This window comes from Euleptes europaea, chromosome 18 (genome assembly GCF_029931775.1).
Source record: "Euleptes europaea isolate rEulEur1 chromosome 18, rEulEur1.hap1, whole genome shotgun sequence".
NCBI lineage: Eukaryota > Metazoa > Chordata > Lepidosauria > Squamata > Sphaerodactylidae > Euleptes > Euleptes europaea.
Genome location: NC_079329.1, coordinates 20,099,926 through 20,117,379, shown reverse-complemented (window position 1 = coordinate 20,117,379; position 17,454 = coordinate 20,099,926). Strand labels below are relative to the sequence as shown.

The window sequence follows — 17,454 nt, the reverse complement described above, 5'->3', positions numbered from 1 at the left end:
GATATGTGAAATCAAACCTGGGGTTCTACTTAAGGAAGAAATCATGGGGTGGGGGCTTAAGGCAAAGAGGGAATTCAGTCATGAATCTTCCAAGTGTGAATTGTGTGTGTGTTTTTGGCGGGGGGCGGGGAGGTAGAAAAGTTGGGTTTAAATTTCACCATAAAACTTCGAAGTGTGAACTCTGCCTGAAAAATAATGGGTGATGCACCAAGCTTTTACAATTTGCTGTTTTTATCGGAACAGCACCCAAACCCTGCCTGTCCAAAATTAATCTTGGTGGTCAGTGAAACATCCTTACACTTCAGAATCTTTTCTAGCTCCTTCATGGCTGCCCTTCCCAGCCTCAATCTCTTTCTGATTTCTTGGCTGCAGTCTCCCTTTTGGCTGATGATGGAGCCAAGGAATATGTGTGTGTGAAGTGCCGTCAAGTCGCTTCCGACTCATGGCGACCCTATGAATGAAAGTCCTCCAAAATGTCCTATCTTTGACAGCCTTGCTCAGATCGTGCAAACTGAGGGCTGTGGTTTCCTTTATTGAGTCAGTCCACCTCTTGTTGGGTCTTCCTCTTCCTGCTGCCCTCAACTTTTCCTAGCATGATTGTCTTTTCCAGGTACTCTGATCTTCCCAGCAATGTATTAAGAGTTTGAAAATGTTATAAAAAACAATGCTTTAAAAGGGTTTTTGGATACCATGGCTTATAAATGGTTGGAAGACGTCTTCACAGCAAAAGGGGCCAAACAAAGGCTGTTACCGCACTTGTATTCCCAGCGAATACTGTTTGCACTTTGTTTGGCCCCTTTAGCTGTGAAGATGTCTTCCAACCATTTATAAGCCGTGGTATCTAAAAACCCTTTTAAAGCGATGTTAAACGTTTTCAAACTCTTAATGCATCACTGGGAATCCATAGAAAGAGCGAACCGTATTTTTTATAACATTTTCAAACTTAATGCATGGGTGGGAATACATAGTGCGAACGGTATTTTTTATAACGTTTTCAAACTCTTAATGCATGGGTGGGAATCCATAGAAAGTGCGAACGGTATTTTTTATAACGTTTTCAAACTTAATGCATCGGTGGGAATACATTGAAAACGTTATAAAAAATACCGTTTGCACTTTCTAACTCTTAATGCATTGGTGGGAATCCATAGAAAGCGTGAACGGTATTTTTTATAACGTTTTCAAACAACGCATTGGAGGCAATCCATAGAAAGTGCGAACGGTATTTTTTATAACGTTTTCAAACAACGCATTGGAGGCAATCCATAGAAAGTGCGAACGGTATTTTTTATAACGTTTTCAAACAACGCATTGGAGGCAATCCATAGAAAGTGCGAACGGTATTTTTTATAACGTTTTCAAACTCAATACATCGCTGGGAATACAAGCGCGGTAAGAGCCAATGCCACGCCGGCGCCGCCTTTATTCTGGGCAGGCCGCCCCGCACGTGGCCGCCCCCGCTCGGCAACCGGAAGTGTTAGCGGGGCTTCCTAGACGCTCCTTCGTCGACGCCCCTTTGGTCCGCGGAGCCAAAGCCGGAAGCTGCTAACCGGAAGGAGCCGAGGGCCTGTTTTTCTTCCCCCACCTCTTCCCTCCCGAAGAGGAGCCGAGTGCTTCCGGAGACGGCGCGCGAGTGGGCGGGGCCCGCGCGGCGTGAAAGAAAGCGGCGAGGCGGAAGTTGCCGACGGCCTTCCGGGAAGGGCCGAAGGGGCTGTCCGTTGCCGTCCGACACGAAGGAGCCCCGCAGCGGGAGAAGCGGCGGCGGCGGCGCTCTGCGGAGGGGGCGGCCCCGGTTGCTGGTCCCGCGTGGCTCTCTCGCGCCTCCCCTCCCTCCTCCCCTCCCTCTCCCCCCGGCCCTCTCACCTCCCTCACCCTCCCGACCAGGCCAGGCCAGGCTAGGCCGCGGCGACCCCCCCTCCCGCCCCTCTTCCCTCCCCCCCCCCCAAGCCCCGGGCTGGGTAGGCCCGGGCCGCGGTAGGAAGGCGGGAGAGAGGCCGGGGCCGGAAGGGAGGCGCGCGGAGACCGACCCGCCCGCCAGCCCGCTAGCCAGGATGATCAAGCTTTTCTCGCTGAAGCAGCAGAAGAAGGAGGAGGAATCGGCCGGCGGCACCAAAGGCTCCAGCAAGAAAGCCTCCGCCGCGCAGCTCCGCATCCAGAAAGGTAGGTAGGTAGGTGGGTAGGTAGATGGGGGGGGGCGGGGAAGAGAGATGGGGAAGGAGGGGGCCTCCCGGAGAGAAGAGGTATGGAGGGAGGGGGCCTCCCCGCTGCTCTCGTTGCAAGGGAGCGCTTCTGGTCCTCCTCCCTAATTCTGAATTTTTCCAATTTTTAAGAGGGTTTGGGGCTCCCCCCCCCTCTCCTTAGCCAGCCTTTAAGATAAACATAAGAAAGGCCCTACTGGATCAGACCGAGGCCCATCAAGTCCAGCAGTCTGTTCACACAGTGGCCAACCAGGGGCCTCCAGGAAGCCCCCAAACAAGACGACTGCAGCAGCACCATCCAATGCACCTAATTTAATAGGCATGCTCATCTGAACCTGGAGAGAATAGGTATGCATCGTAAGGACACAAGAAAAGCCCTGCTGGATCAGACCGAGGCCCATCAAGTCCAGCAGTCTGCTCACACAGGGGCCAACCAGGTTCCTCCAGGAAGCCCCCAAACAAGACGACTGCAGCAGCACCATCCAATGCACCTAATTTAATAGGCATGCTCATCTGAACCTGGAGAGAATAGGTATGCATCGTAAGGACACAAGAAAAGCCTTGCTGGATCAGACCGAGGCCCATCAAGTCCAGCAGTCTGCTCACACAGGGGCCAACCAGGTGCCTCCAGGAAGCCCACAAACAAGAGGACAGCAGCAGCACCATCCTGTCTGCGTTCCAGTGCACCTAATATATTACACATGCTTGGAGAGAATAGGTATGCATCATAAGGACACAAGAAAGGCCCTGCTGGATCAGACCAAGGCCCATCAAGTCCAGCAGTCTGCTCACACAGGGGCCAACCAGGTGCCTCCAGGAAGCCCACAAACAAGACGACTGCAGCAGCATTGTCCTGCCTGTGCTCCACAGTGCCTAATATATTACACATGCTTGGAGAGCGCCTAATATATTACACATGCTTGGAGAGAATAGGTATGCATCATAAGGACATAAGAAAGGCCCTGCTGGATCAGACCAAGGCCCATCAAGTCCAGCAGTCTGTTCCCACAGGGGCCAACCAGGTGCCTTTAGGAAGCCCACAAACAAGACGACTGCAGCAGCACCATCCTGCCTGTGTTCCACCGCACCAGATATAATAGGCATAAGAACATAAGAAAGGCCCTGCTGGATCAGAGCAAGGCCCATCAAGTCCAGCAGTCTGTTCACACAGGGGCCAGCCAGGTGCCTTTCTTCCAGGTTGTTGTATGTGGCACAATCTCCCTCTCCCTTTCTCCCTGTGTTAACTTCACAACACCCCTGTGAGGCAGGCGAGGCCCAGAAAGGATGAACTGGCACAAGGAGGCGGCCTTTTCTCTTTTAGTAGAAAAAGGGCAAGAGTCCAATAGCCCCTTAAAGACTTGACAAAATTTGTGGCAGGGTAGGAGCCCTATGTTAACTTCATAACACCCCTGTGAGGAAGGCGAGGCCCAGAAAGGATGAACTTGCACAAGGAGGTGGCCTTTTCTCTTTTAGTAGAAAAGAGCAAGAGTACAGCAGCCTCTTAAAGGCTTGACAAAATGTCTGGCAGGGTAGGAGCTTTTGTAAGCCACTGCTCACTTCAGGTTATCTGAAGAAGTGAGCGGTGGCTCACGAAAGCTCACACCCTGCCAGACATTTTGTCAAGTCTTTAAGGGCTACTGGGCTCTTGTTCTCTTCTACTGCGAGTGACGGACTGACATGGCTACCCATGGTGATTTTTCTCTTTTGGTCTTGCAAAAATCTGGTGACGCTTGTAGAGGATGGCGGGCATGAGGTTTTCCCACCACCCGTGAGGCAGATTAACTTGAGACAGAAGCACCTTCCTTCCCCAGTTCCTTCTTGTAACACCCCTGTGAGACAGGAAATTGCAGCTTCCCCCTTCTGCAAGTGCTGTTTCTTTGGAGGAATTCTGTGTGACAGAGTACACTCCACCGTTGCAAGGTCTTCTCCCATTTTCTCTTAGTGACCCTGTGATGTATGTTGAGAGAATAGTTGGTGCAGTGTTATTGTCGAACTTCATGGTAGTATGGATTGCAGTCCAGGTCCACACATTTGTAGTCTGATGTTCTGATCACTCCACTTGGAGACTCCCACATTCTGTATATATCTTGAAGGGTGACCAGGATTGCATGAATGAAGTTAAAAATACTCTGTGTATGCCCCAGGAAGTTTGCAGTTGTTTGAATTTTAGTGCTGAGCCTTTCTGTAACTTGTTTGTCTGCAAAGTGCATTTGAAAAAAACTTCCTTTAGGGATCTCAAGGTAATGTGTGTGTGGGTTGCCCTGACAAAATCCTATAACAGCTTATTAATGTCTGAGTGGAGATATGAATCCAAATTTCCCCATTCAGCGCTAACATTGTATCTGTGTTAGCGCCTTGGTTCTCAAGGGGGTAAATGGGGTGTGTGCTCCATATATCCTGCCTTTCCTCAGGGTAGCTCTGTTGCATATGCTGGGGCTTCTCTATTTTTATTCTTATGACTACTTTGCGGTAACTCGAGCTGTGAGACAGTGTGCATGCCTGTTCTAGGTCATTTTGTGTGGTTGAGCAAGGATTTGAACTCCGGTTCTCCTGTTCAACAGTGTGTCCCCTACAGCACACATTCCCTAAAGAAAGAGATGAGGAAAATAGTCTACCTGACATTAGCACTGCAAGATATTAGATATTGCAATTTTCATTTTTTAAATATCTGTGAAGTATGTGGTATATTTTGAAGGACTCCTTATTTTTTTGCTAAGTAGTCAGTGCTGCTGACTCTGTCATCTATTTTCCAAAGGCTTTAGATGAATAGATGCTGATTTTCACTGAATCATGAAATCAGAAAAGTAACGGGGGTGGGGTCCTGGTGGATATGTGTATAATAGAGGTTTCCTTTCCCATTTGCTGGATTAACAATCTTCTTTTTCTCTGCAAATTAACAATCTCCTCTGTTTTTGCTTCCAGATATTAATGAACTGAATTTGCCGAAAACATGTGAAATAGACTTTTCAGACCAAGACGATCTCCTCAACTTCAAGTTAGTTATCTCCCCTGATGAGGTAAGTGCATGGCAGCCAAAAGCACCGAGCTGGCCGAATGCGGCGTGTTGGGACTTGCCATTCTATTTGTGGCCATAGAAAACCCAGGTGGAGACGGGGCAAGGAACTTGATCCCATAACGGTCCAGCTCTGTAAAGGGATTAGAGCTTAGTTTGAATTGGCTGGCAAGCAATAACACCCATTGTGAGTATGCAGCATCTTTGGATCCCCCCCCCCCAAAATTAGCAGTCTGTGCCCATAGCTGGTTGATTTTCCACTATCCCATGATTCTACTTGTGTGCCTGATTTCCTGTAGAACTTCTGCTTCTTAAAAATGTTTCTAGCCCTTAGGTCTGTGGTGGCATTTGAAATTGTTCATGCAGTGTATTGGAAAGACTCCAGTGATCAGACGCTCTGTCCTATCTTAGCCTGTGGGCTCCTGTCTTGTTTACTGTCTTTGTTATCTTTTGCTTCCCTGCACCCATTTTCTGTTTGTGATACCCTTGAATGCTGCTGTCTACATGCTGATGTGTCTTCTTGCTGCCCTTTTGCCTCTGGGGCAGGAGGGTGAAGGAGTTAAGCCTCCTTGAAAACTCAAGTATTTGCTGTGTATTTGCAGATTGACTTCAATTCCTTGATTTGCGGGGGACACAATTTGTCTTCCCGTCCATCTGTAATACAGATGGCTTTGGCCATACTGGCCCTGATAACGGGGTTTTGTTCCTGAACTGTAATCAGGTGTTACTCTGCAGCCTAAACAGTGAAGAGTTTTGTAGCAACCACTGTGGTTGTGGTAGGGTGAGAGAGGGATGAGAAGGGCTTCCACTGGTATCTGTGCAGCGCTTTTATTTCATAGAATCATATGAAAGGGACCACCAGGGTCATCTAGTCCAACCCCCCCCTGCACAATGCAGGAAATTCGCAACTACCTCCCTCTCACACCCCCAATGACCACTGCTCCATGCCCAGAGGATGGCCAAAGGAAAAAAAAACCCAGGATCCCTGGCCAATCTGGCCTAGGGGAAAATTGCTTCCTGACCCCAAAGTGGCGATCAGCATTACCCTGGGCGTGTAAGAAAGGGCCACAAGCGCCAAACACTACTGCAACTCTTCCTGCCCTCCTTCTCAGTCCTAACAAGGCTGGCTATAAATAACAGTTCAGCAAGCCGTACACAAGATCTTTAGATCTTTTTTTTTTGCCTGTCGCAAAGTATTAACAACAGATGAAAGGGGTAGTTCTCAGCTGTCCGTGTCTTGTGCCCCACCAATTGGGCTGTCATAGAACCTGGGTGCCACCACGATAGAAGCAAAAAGCCCACTTTTTAAAAGGAGGACATTTATACGCTTCTATACATTCTGTTTATCGTTTGTAGTGTGGACATAAAACAGAGTAGTTTTGTTGAGAGCAAATTTTATTGCTGTGGTTTTAAAGCACAAACAAAAATAATACCATTAGCGGCTGAAAACCGACATAATGCTCTTGAGTGTAAATTTTACTGCTACAGTGACTATAAACACACACAGATGATAAATAAGAAATTGCAGTAGTGTTGGGATTGAGGAAGACTGAATTATTTGGGATTGTCATGAGAATCTTGCATCCCACCTACACTGTTTCTGTATCCCACTGGTTGAGAACCACTGGATTAAAGTATCCCTGTATTTTACTTTCTCAGTCCTCTGGAATACACAGACTCCTGCAGTTCAGCTAATTCAGTGCATTCACAGACTCTGTTTTCTTCTAGCCTTCAGCACATCTTTAACACAGAGCTTTCCTAGACTGTGTTGCATGTAACTCACCTCCAGCCACGCTCTTTTCTTGCAGTTCTGTTTCCTCGAGGGCGGTGGTTGACCTGACCATGAGCACGCTGAAACTGATGCTCTCTGCTGTGCCAGGCATCTAATTCTGTCCTGTGGTGGAGAGCTGGTGGCTTAATCCAGACCACAAGACCATGAATGTGTTCAACTCTGGACCGAGTTCAAATAATGGGCATGATGTTTGCAATTGCCATTTGATAACATGAACGCAGGAAGCCTTTGGAATCTGGCCTGATTTTCAGCATATGTTGGCTTTCCAGTGGAATCAGCTACCTAGGGAGGTGGTGAGCTCCCCCTCACTGGCAGTCTTTAAGCAGAGGCCGGACAAACATTTTTCTATGCTCTAGGCTGATCCTGCTTTAAGCAGGGGTTTGACTAGATGGCCTGTATGACCCCTTTCAACTCAATGATTCTATGATTCCATATATTTTGACTGTGCCACCCTGTGGCGAGATGCCAAATGAGCAGCCAGAGGTTGCTGGAGTGGATAAATGCTGACCCTCATCATGTGAAGCACGCATGCAAGGTTAATGTGCCAGTAACAAGGGGGAATTTTCAGTGCCTCAAAACGTGGGCCTGTGAATTCCCTCTTTCTCCATTGTTTTTCATGTGGAGAAATGCCATAAATAAGAGCCAAGCTACAGTGGCACAGTGGAGAGTGACCTGTGATGTCTAGTGTGGGTGCAGTTGCACATGTGAATCATAAAATCATAAGAGTTGGAAGGAACCACCAGGGTCATCTAGTCCAACCCCCTGCACAATGCAGGAATTTCACAACTACCTCCCCCACACACACCCAGTGACTCCTACTCCATGCCCAGAAGATGGCCAAGATGCCCTCCCTCTCATGAACTGCCTAAGGTCATAAAATCAGCATTACTGACAGATGGCCATCTAGCCTCTGCTTAAAAGCCTCCAGGGAAGGAGCACTTACCACCTCCCGAGGAAGCCTGTTCCACCGAGGAACAGCTCAAACTGTTAGAAAATTCTTCCTAATGTCTAGACGGAAACTCTTTTGATTTAATTTCAACCCGTTGGTTCTGGTCCGACCTTCTGGGGCAACAGAAAACAACTCGGCACCATCCTCTATATGACCTTCAAGTACTTGAAGATGGTTATCATATCCCCTCTCAGTCTTCTCCTCTTCAGGCTAAACATACCCAGCTCCTTCAACCTTTCCTCATAGGACTTGGTCTCCAGACCCCTCACCATCTTTGTTAGATGTTAGAAACCCAAGGAGTTGTTTGCATTTTCAGACAGAAAGTTTCTGGTATCCATGATTGCTAGATTGTACTGCCAGGTGGTTTCTTCCCTAAGAAGATTCTGGCCCTTCTCCCATGATTCCAACTCTTTTGTGTTTGTGTCTGTGTGCCTTCCAGTCCTCTGGAATTCCCAGTCTACCAAATTGCAGCAAAGAGTTGGGCTGGGGGTGGGGTAGGGAGTCAGTGGGTTGAATCCAGACTACGTTTTCCAGAATGAAACTTCCCCGCTTTTCATTGCAGCCCTCTAGTCCCCATGAAATGCGGCTCCGAGGGGGCAGAGGACCCTAAGGGATGACATGAGGAGTCTGTCGTGGGAATGGGGAACTTGCTGGCTTAATCCAGATCCAACCTGTTTGTTGAAATTTGGCATTGGCAAGGCGGGGCAACCTACACGGAGTTTGCCACTTTCGCAGACTGTTTTTCCAATTTGACTGCTCTGGTTCACAGATTGGGAAAGTCTTAGTGCAGAGTTCTAACTTCAGCTCGCCTCCTTACTTAATCTTTATGAGTTTTTCTTCTTTTTTTTTGCATGGAGTTCCAAAGTTGGTTATGATTTTTTCCCCTTTTAATTCTTGCTTTACAGGGCTTCTATAAAGGCGGGAAGTTTGTTTTCAGTTTTAAGGTAAGCAGCCTCTCTGTTCTCTTGGTGTTGTCTCTAGCGCGGTTTACATTGGTTGTGAGATCCTGTTTTACTACAAACTGAAGATGACCTGCTATAGGTTACTGCTGTGTGGTATATTTTATTCACCCAATATTGTACTGGCAGCACCTTAGAGATGGATTTAATGAGAGGGGCTGAGCTTGGCTGTAAAGCGTCTGCTTTGCATTCGTAAGGTCCCAAGTTCAATTCCCAGCGCGTCCAGTTAAAACGGTCCGATAATAGGCGATGTGAAAGACCTCTGTCTGAGACCCTGGACAGCCCCTGCCAGTCAGAGTAGACAAAACTATTTTCAAGGATCTGATTCAGTACAAGGGTAGATTCATGTGTCCATGAGAGCCAGCATGGTGTAGTGGTTAAGAGCGGTGGTTTGGAGCGGTGGAGTCTGATCTGGAGAACCAGGTTTGATTCCCCACTCCTCCACGTGAGCGGTGGAGGCTAATCTGGTGAACTGGGTTGGTTTCCCCACTCCTACACAGGAAGCCAGCTGGGTGACCTTGGGCAAGTCACAGCTCTGTTAGAGTTCTCTCAGCCCCACCTACCTCACAGGGTGTCTGTTGTGGGGAGGGGAAAGGAAGGTGATTGTAAGCCGGCTTGAGTCTCCCTTAAGTGGCAGAGAAAGTCGGCATATAAAAACCAACTCTTCTTCTTCTTCTTGAAATAGCACCAGTGTGCTGCAGTGGTGAGAGTGTTGGACTAGGCTCTGGGAGACCCAGGCTCAAGTCCCTGCTCCACCATGGAAGCTTCCTGGGTGACTTGGGGTCAGTCATTGGCCTCGTTCAGGTTACCGTTCTAAACCGGATGTTATGCATTGTTGGCCTGATTCCAAGTAAAGCAATACAGGGACGGGTGTTTCATGCAGCTGGTTGCACTCCATCTATGAGCTGCCTCTAAAGTGCTCTGAAGCTCTCTAGCCATTTCGAACAGTGCCACACTTTTCCTTTCGCCTTTTTTCACGGCATGTTATTTTTTGGCTTTTTTTAAAAAAAGGTTCTAAGGTTAGTACTATAGCGCTATGCCACCGTAGCAATCCAATGCATCTGAATGCTGGTGGTGCAGCACTGAATTACTGTATCACATGAACACATGAAGCTGCCTTGTACTGAATCAGACCCTTGGTCCATCAAAGTCAGTATTGTTTACTCAGACTGGCAGTGGCTCTCCAGGGTCTCAGGCAGGGGTCTTTCACATCACTTACTTGCCTAGTCCCTTTAACTGGAGATGCCATGGATTGAATCTGACCCTTGGTCCATCAAAGTCAGTATTGTCTACTCTGACCGGCAGCAGCTCTCCAGGGTCTCAGGCAGGGGTCTTTCACATCACTTACTTGCCTAGTCCCTTTAACGAGACGCCGGGGATTGAACCTGGGACCCTTCTGCATGCCAAGCAGAGGCTCTACCACTGAGCGGCGGCCCCTCCCCTCCCAGCATTCAGATGCATTGGATTGCTGTGATGGTCTAGCGCTATAGGCCATCTTAGAATGTTACAAAAATCCAAAAAGGCGGCGGCGGCGGAAGCACAGTCCTTTCGGAAGCGCTCCAGACATTTCAAACAACAGACTGCAGCGATTCAGAAGTGCAAGGAAGAACTGAAGACGGGAGCAAGCAGTTTTCATAAGAAATGGCTGAGCGCTGGGATGCCAGCAGGGCACAAGCGGCCTCCACATGAGCGGCAAAGGCTAATCTGGTGAACTGGATTTGTTTCCCCACTCCTGTACACGAAGCCAGCTGGGTGACCTTGGGCTAGTCACAGCTCTCTTAGAGCTTTCTCAGCCCCACCTACCTCACAGGGTGTCTGTTGTGGGGAGGGGAAGGGAAGGTGACTGTAAGCTGGTTTGAGTCTCCTTTAAGTGGTAGAGAAAGTCGGCGCATAAAAACCAACTCTTCTTCTTTGTCTGAAAAAGGTAAAAAAAAAAAAAAAATCCGTTAGCAGCCGGGAGGCAAAACAGTTGTGTTTGAAATGACACCAAAAAAACCCTGCTAGCAACCGGCTGATCAAACGGATAAAAAGGGCTGTTTGGAAATGGGCCATTTTCTCTCAGCCTAAAGTGCTACAGGGTTGTGAGGATAAAATGGAGGAGTGGAGGATGAGGTAAGCCACTTGGAGTGCCAATTGGGTTTAAAGGTGGGAGTGTAAATGGAGTTTAAAAAAAACAAAAAACCCTTGGTTGGCAAACATAAGTGTACATGGTAAGAGGTGTAAACAGCAGGCTCCAGAAGGTCATGAAATACAAGCAGTACAGTGTGTGATGCTGGCAGTTAAAAACTCAGATGTGCTGAAGAGAAACACAGTGACCGTTCACAAGAGCGGTCGTTGGTCTCCAAACATTTGTTATGGAGATAAACACCTGTACTGGGCGAGAAATGCCCTGTCTGATCTGGAGAACCAGGTTTGATTCCCCACTCCTCCACGTGAGCAGCAAAGGCTAATCTGGTGAATTGGGTTGGTTTTCCCCACTCCTACACACAAAGCCAGCTGGGTGACCTTGGGCTAGTCACAGCTGTCTTAGAGCTCTCTTAGCCCCACCTACCTCACTGGGTGTCTGTTGTGGGGAGGGGAAGGGAAGGTGACTGTAAGCCGGTTTGATTCTTAAGTGGTAGAAAAAGTCAGCATATAAAACCAGCTCTCCTCCTTCTCCCCCCCCTATAAATTCCAGTTCAACAATTTCCCTTTAAAGTTCTTTTGTTGAAGAGTGGTGCCTTTTTAAGTCAGCATGTCCTGGGAAATTTATCTATTTCATTTTTCCTGGCCTTTGTCTAAAGAACTCAAGGTGGCTTACATGGTACACTCTTCTCCGTTTTGTCCTCGTGTCAACCCTGAGAGGGTAGGCTGGGCTGCAGAAGAGCGACTGACCCAAGATCAACCAGTGAGTTTCCTGGATGAGCAGAAATTCAAACCTGGGTCTCCCCAGTTCTGGTCTGGTGGTTTAGCCACTGCACCGCCCTGGCTGAAAGACGAAAGCATTTTCCTGCTTCTGTAGCAAAAAAACCCCCCAAACATAATCCAGTCTGTCTGTCTGGAGTTCTGGTTTTACCTTCAGTTAAACTGAAGCTGCCTTGTGCCAAATCTGGATATTTGCCTCCCGAATTGGAGGATGGGTGATAAAACTTTAGATTGTAGCTCCCTTCAGACTTGTTTTCAAGAACAGATGTTACTAGGAAGCACAAATGGGAAGCTTCCAAATGATATCTGCAACTTGACAAGGAAGTTAATGGTAGTGAGCAGCCAGCAGGAATAGTTCCGTATTTGGTTTTTTCATTTGGGTTTGATGTTAGTGCGATTGGAAAACGCCTCGCTTTTCAGGGGACGACTCATCTGCTGTAACAGGACAGATCCCTGTCCACAGAGGACATGTTGCAGCGTTTTTTTAAAGGGTTTTTTGGGGGATTGCTTTCACTTAAGAGAGCCGGTGTGGTGCCATGGTTAGAGTGGTGGTCTAGGATCTGGGAGACTCAGGCTTGAGTCCTCGCTCTGCCAGGGAAGCTTGTGGGGTGACCTTAGGCCAGTCAGGCACATTCAGCCTAACCTACCTCAAAGGGTGATTATGAAGATAAAAATGGATAAATAAAGAAGAGTTGGTTTTTATATGCCCATTTTCTTTACATTTTAAAAGACGAACCAAGCTGGTTTACAATCTCCTTCCCTTCGCCTCCCCACAACAGACACCCTGTGAGGCAGGTGGGACTGAGAGAGCTCTAAAAGAGCTGTGACTAGCCCAAGGTCACCCAGCTGGCTTCATGCGAAGGAGTGGGGAAACTAACCCGGTTCTCCAGATTAGAGTCCGCCGCTCATGTGGTAGAGCGGGGAATCAAACCCGGTTCTCCAGATTAGAGTCCATCGCTCCTAACCACGACACCACGCTGGCAGTGTGTTAGATAATATAACCGTGTCAAGGAACTTAAGAGTGGGAGATGGGGGAAGATGCCCTCAGAAGGTCCTAATCTTTTTTCATCTGGTCACCTAGCGGAGGTTGTGATATGGGGCGTGGGGAGTCATGAAGTTTTGATGATCGTGGGAAGGTTAACCTCTGTCTTTTTGTCTCAAATCTTGGCTGCAGGTGGGGCAAGGCTACCCTCATGACCCACCCAAGGTGAAGTGTGAGACCATGGTTTATCATCCCAACATCGATCTAGAAGGCAACGTCTGCCTAAATATCCTCAGGTACCGAGCAGGATCTGCTGCCCAGTTAGACACCCCGTTATCTTGCTTACTCGACGTAGTGCCTTTTTTTAGTTGTGGGGATAATTGCATGTACTGACTCCCTCAGCGCAGGGGTAATTTATCGTCCGCTCCACCATATCGTTGTGGCCCCTTATTGCTTTCTCTAAGTTGAGTGCCTGAACTTGGCTTGTGTTTTGTTTTGTTTGGACTGGAACACTGCTCTGACCCTCCGTGGGATCATAACCTGGTGGGCTTCTCTGTAACTGCAGTGTCAGAAATGGGGTCTGACTCGATTAATGGCTGGGCATTGCACTTACAAAACGTGCCTTTAGTTGATCTCCAAGCATTCGAAGCTGTTCATCAACATTCTGGGGCAAAATTCCTTGGCAGTTGCGTTGGGTGTTTTTTGGCAGAATGCCCAGAGAAGTGGCTGAATAACATTGTCCTTTTAGAACATTGTCACCTGGACATTAGTAAACAGTGTCCGCAAAGTACAGCTGCTTAAACGGTTCTGGCCCCCCCCCCCTGTAAACCAGTGGTTTCCAAACTTTTTGGGCCTTGGTTCCACAAACTCAACCCCATCACCCCCTACCCTATCCTATAAAAAGCATTATTCAAAATAGGGGTTTGCATGATACACTAAAGAAGATAACAATAAAATTTCAAAACAGTAACAATTAATTGCACATCTATTCAAAATCAAATTAAAACGTTTTAGTTGAAATTTAATCAACAAAACTGATGTACTTGATCTAGTGGTACCAGCTCTTCAAACTGATAGTTTTCACCAAATTTGCCAGCATGGTGTCATAGCTTGATCTATTGTAAATTAGAGAACAACACAGTTGAAGGGGCTCACCTCTAGCACCCCCCTGCTGCCCCCTTGCCACTTAGTGCCCCCCTAGGTAATCCCCCCCAGGGGGTGGTATTGCCCACTTTGAGAACCACTGCTGTAAACAGAAAGCACTGGGGTATAAAACAGCCTCAGAAAAATCAACGGATTCTTGCATTTTGGATAGGCCTGCTTCCTTCAAACAGAAGTTTTTTTTACTCTAGGTAGCATGCATTGGGGTAAGAAAGAATCCAGTGTTTTATTTAGCAGAGATTGATCCAGGGACACAGTGTTAAGCGCTCTGGAGCAATATGGCCCCCTTCCTCTTTCTGCAGAAAGATGACCGCCTAATATTTCGTAGAGCAGTGGGAAAGAAATCTAAACAAAGGGTGTTGGATCCCATCAGCTATTTCTGCTAGGAAAAAAGAGAAGGGGTTGCCTTTGACAACCCAAAAAAGGCTACAGTGGGAATTATGGGACTTGCCTGGGCAAAAGCTACATGGGGTGCAGGAAGAAGAAGAGTCGTACAGGACTGTGGGCAAAACCTGGCTGGAGTCAGGCTGTTCATTTCACCTTATGTGAAAGACTGTATAAAGGTTTTGGCTGTTTAAAACGGGCTCGGGGTTGTGAAACCCACTGACTTTGGCCACCAAAACCCAGATTTTTTTAAAGGGGTTATTTTTGTTCTCCAAGACATGGGTAAGTGTTTTCACTGTGCAAAACACGCTGTCCTGCCCCTTTGCTAAGTGACCGCTTCTTCCTGTGTTTGGTGCTGCGTTGCTGCTTACTGAACTCTGATCCTACGTTGCATCCTTTGGTTGTGTTTTTCCTTTGATTTGGATCACCATTCTTATCTCTCTTCTGTTCTTCTGTCCTGCAGAGAGGACTGGAAGCCTGTACTAACAATAAACTCTATAATTTATGGCCTGCAGTATCTCTTCTTGGTGAGTATATGTGGGAACGGAAGCCTACGAATGGTGGGGAGCATTGGGAAGAATGGTATTGTCCAGAACTCCGCGTCTCCGTTTATTTGTACGGAAGCTGAGTTCAGTGTATATGTGAAAGGGGGAGACAACATAGGAGGTAGGAAGGGATACAGCCCCCACTCCCCATGCTTTGGGTGAATTTGTGTGTGAGGAGGCATGTGTCCTGGAAAGGCAAACAGGAGACTGGTCTTCCCTTTACATGGGAAGTGTTTCTGCTTGGGTGGGAATGTGTGTACTGATGAATGGTGTGCCAACCTGTGAGAAAAAGCTTGGCGAGAGGATTTCCCTTTTGTGCAATACGCTTCGTCAGTATCTTCAGTGCCCGAGACAATTTGGACGGCGGATTCTCTGGCCTTCTTGCTGCGGCCGAGTTTGGCCCTCCCTTGTATTTCCCGTTAACAGGCGTTAACTGACTGCGTTGCCGCACTTCTGACGTTTGAGCTGCTCCGTGTTTTGGAGCCTAAAATAGGGAGGCAGTAGAGCAATTTTTTCAAAATAAGATGAAAAGTGACCGTTGTGATGCCTTGAAACGCTCTGCCCTCGGTTCAGCGCGAGCCCAGGAATCGGAAGCCCTTTGGACGTAAGGGTTGAGGGCCACATGATCCATTTAGATCAGACTTAAGGCCGGTTGGTGGCACAGGCAGGGATCTGATGAATGTAGAAGCTGGCTCTTAGTTTGGCCCCCTTTACTGTGGCTTTTCTAATCGCTTCTCGAGGGCATCGTTTGGAGGGCTGTCTTTCATTTCCTCCGTGGGGAAGAGGACTCGTTTTAGGAAACTGACGAAAATCATGTGCATGTCTTGTAAAGAGAACGTAGAACTAAATCTGCCTCAGCCCAGAGCAAGTTGTGGGGCATGTTTTAAAGCAGACATAGTAATTTTCTCTGTCGATCTGAAAGACCTCTCTGTCTGAAGCTCTGTGAGTGCTGGCTGGACCATGACTTTTCCTGCCACTTGACGTGGGAGACTGAGCAGAGCGGTGACTGAATGAATGAAAGCGTTTGCTTCCTGTACTTCTAACTTGACAAAGCTGTGAGGGTAACACACAATGCAGAGGGGAAAAAACTAAGCAAAAACTGGCAGAGTAGTGCCAGCAAGAGAGTTCCAATCAAATGAACAGTACAAAAGACACAGCATAAAAACAAGCAAAAATCTTGCATGTGCGGATCTGTTCCATGGGATCTGACCCACAGTATATACTTCACAGCAAAAACAGAACGCTAGGTTCTAGAAAGCAATTGGGGCATAAAAACCAGTAAAACCACACAGTCAGCAGAGTCTTTGGCAAATAAAAATTTGTTCATCCGGCACCTTAAACCCAAAAATCTTGGAGGAGAGAGGCTCTGAAGAGTGTCCTGACTGCTTGGCAGACTCCTATGGGAGCCGGTTGGCCCTTAAGAGTACGGAATTTGTACCTTTTGCTGTAGATTTTACCAAATTTTGGGTAATTTGCTGTTTATATTGGACTAACGGAGAAATCTTGTACTTGGGGACAGAATCCGTCAAAGCATGAGTTTTCAAAGTCCTAAGTTTTGAATAGCGTTGGAGAGGAGCTAGCAATAGATCAGGAATGAAGATGGCAGAATTTAACAGTCTGTCTCTCTCCCTATCTCCCCAGGAGCCAAACCCTGAAGACCCCCTGAACAAAGAGGCTGCAGAAGTCCTCCAGAACAACAGACGCCTGTTCGAGCAGAACGTCCAGCGCTCGATGCGGGGCGGCTACATCGGCTCCACTTATTTTGAGCGCTGCCTCAAATAGAACTGACCGGCTCCAGGCCCAAACATGCCCTCCCCCTGCCCCTTCATTTCCCTTCCAGCTCTCCTAAGGGACTCTGCCAACACTGCTGCCTTCGGCCACCAAGGGGGCACAGGAGTCAGGAATTGGCAGGGGCCCCCTTCCCGTCTTCTCCCCCCTCTCCCCCCCCCCAAGCCTGCTCGCCTTCCTACCGCCCGTTGCCAGCCTGGGGCCTCAGCAGCCACTGCCTCACCAAATCCTCGGACCTCCCTCTCCGCGTGTTCCTGTGTGCTGCTGCGGGGTGTGAGGGGGGAGGTGACTGCTGCTTCTCTGCCCCACCCAATGTGTCGGGGTAGCCGCCTGCCCAACAGGGGTGGGTGAGTGTGCAGGACCCCCACGCTGGTGCCCGTCTGCCTTTGGGGGTGGGCGGTGGTTTTGCTGCTAAGATCAGAAAGATTCCTTCTCTGTGCTCTGGCGCCCCCCGCCTGCCATGCAGCACAACTGCCCTGCGCAATCTACGGGCCACTTTGCCTCTTCTTTTCCTCCTCCCCTGCTGGGCACCAAGGCTTCTGAGTTAAATATTTATTACATGGGGAGGTGGGGGGGGAGGCTCTCGAGGGGCTGGATGAGTCTGGAAGGCTGGGGAGGGGCGCTAGGCCCCCTTCCTGCTGCTCCGGGAACTGGGGCTTCGGGGAGGGGCTGGGTCAGTCCTGGGATATTCCTTTTAGACTCCACTCACTCGTGTGTCTGGTTTTTAAGGAAAAAATAAAATAAAAACAACAACCAAACCAACCAGTGCTAATAATAGT

The 17,454-nt window shown here is 48.3% G+C and overlaps 1 protein-coding gene across 1 annotated transcript; it reads left to right on the top strand.

The window, feature by feature from the left end:
• The first annotated feature begins 2,035 nt into the window (after positions 1-2,035).
• On the top strand, positions 2,036-16,826 carry UBE2M (ubiquitin conjugating enzyme E2 M). Its single transcript, XM_056863240.1, has 6 exons — positions 2,036-2,160; positions 5,121-5,215; positions 8,858-8,896; positions 12,990-13,093; positions 14,806-14,869; positions 16,529-16,826. Exons 1-6 carry the CDS (start codon positions 2,052-2,054, stop codon positions 16,667-16,669), a joined length of 552 nt encoding a protein of 183 aa, XP_056719218.1. The 5' UTR covers positions 2,036-2,051; the 3' UTR covers positions 16,670-16,826.
• The last annotated feature ends 628 nt before the right edge of the window (positions 16,827-17,454 follow it).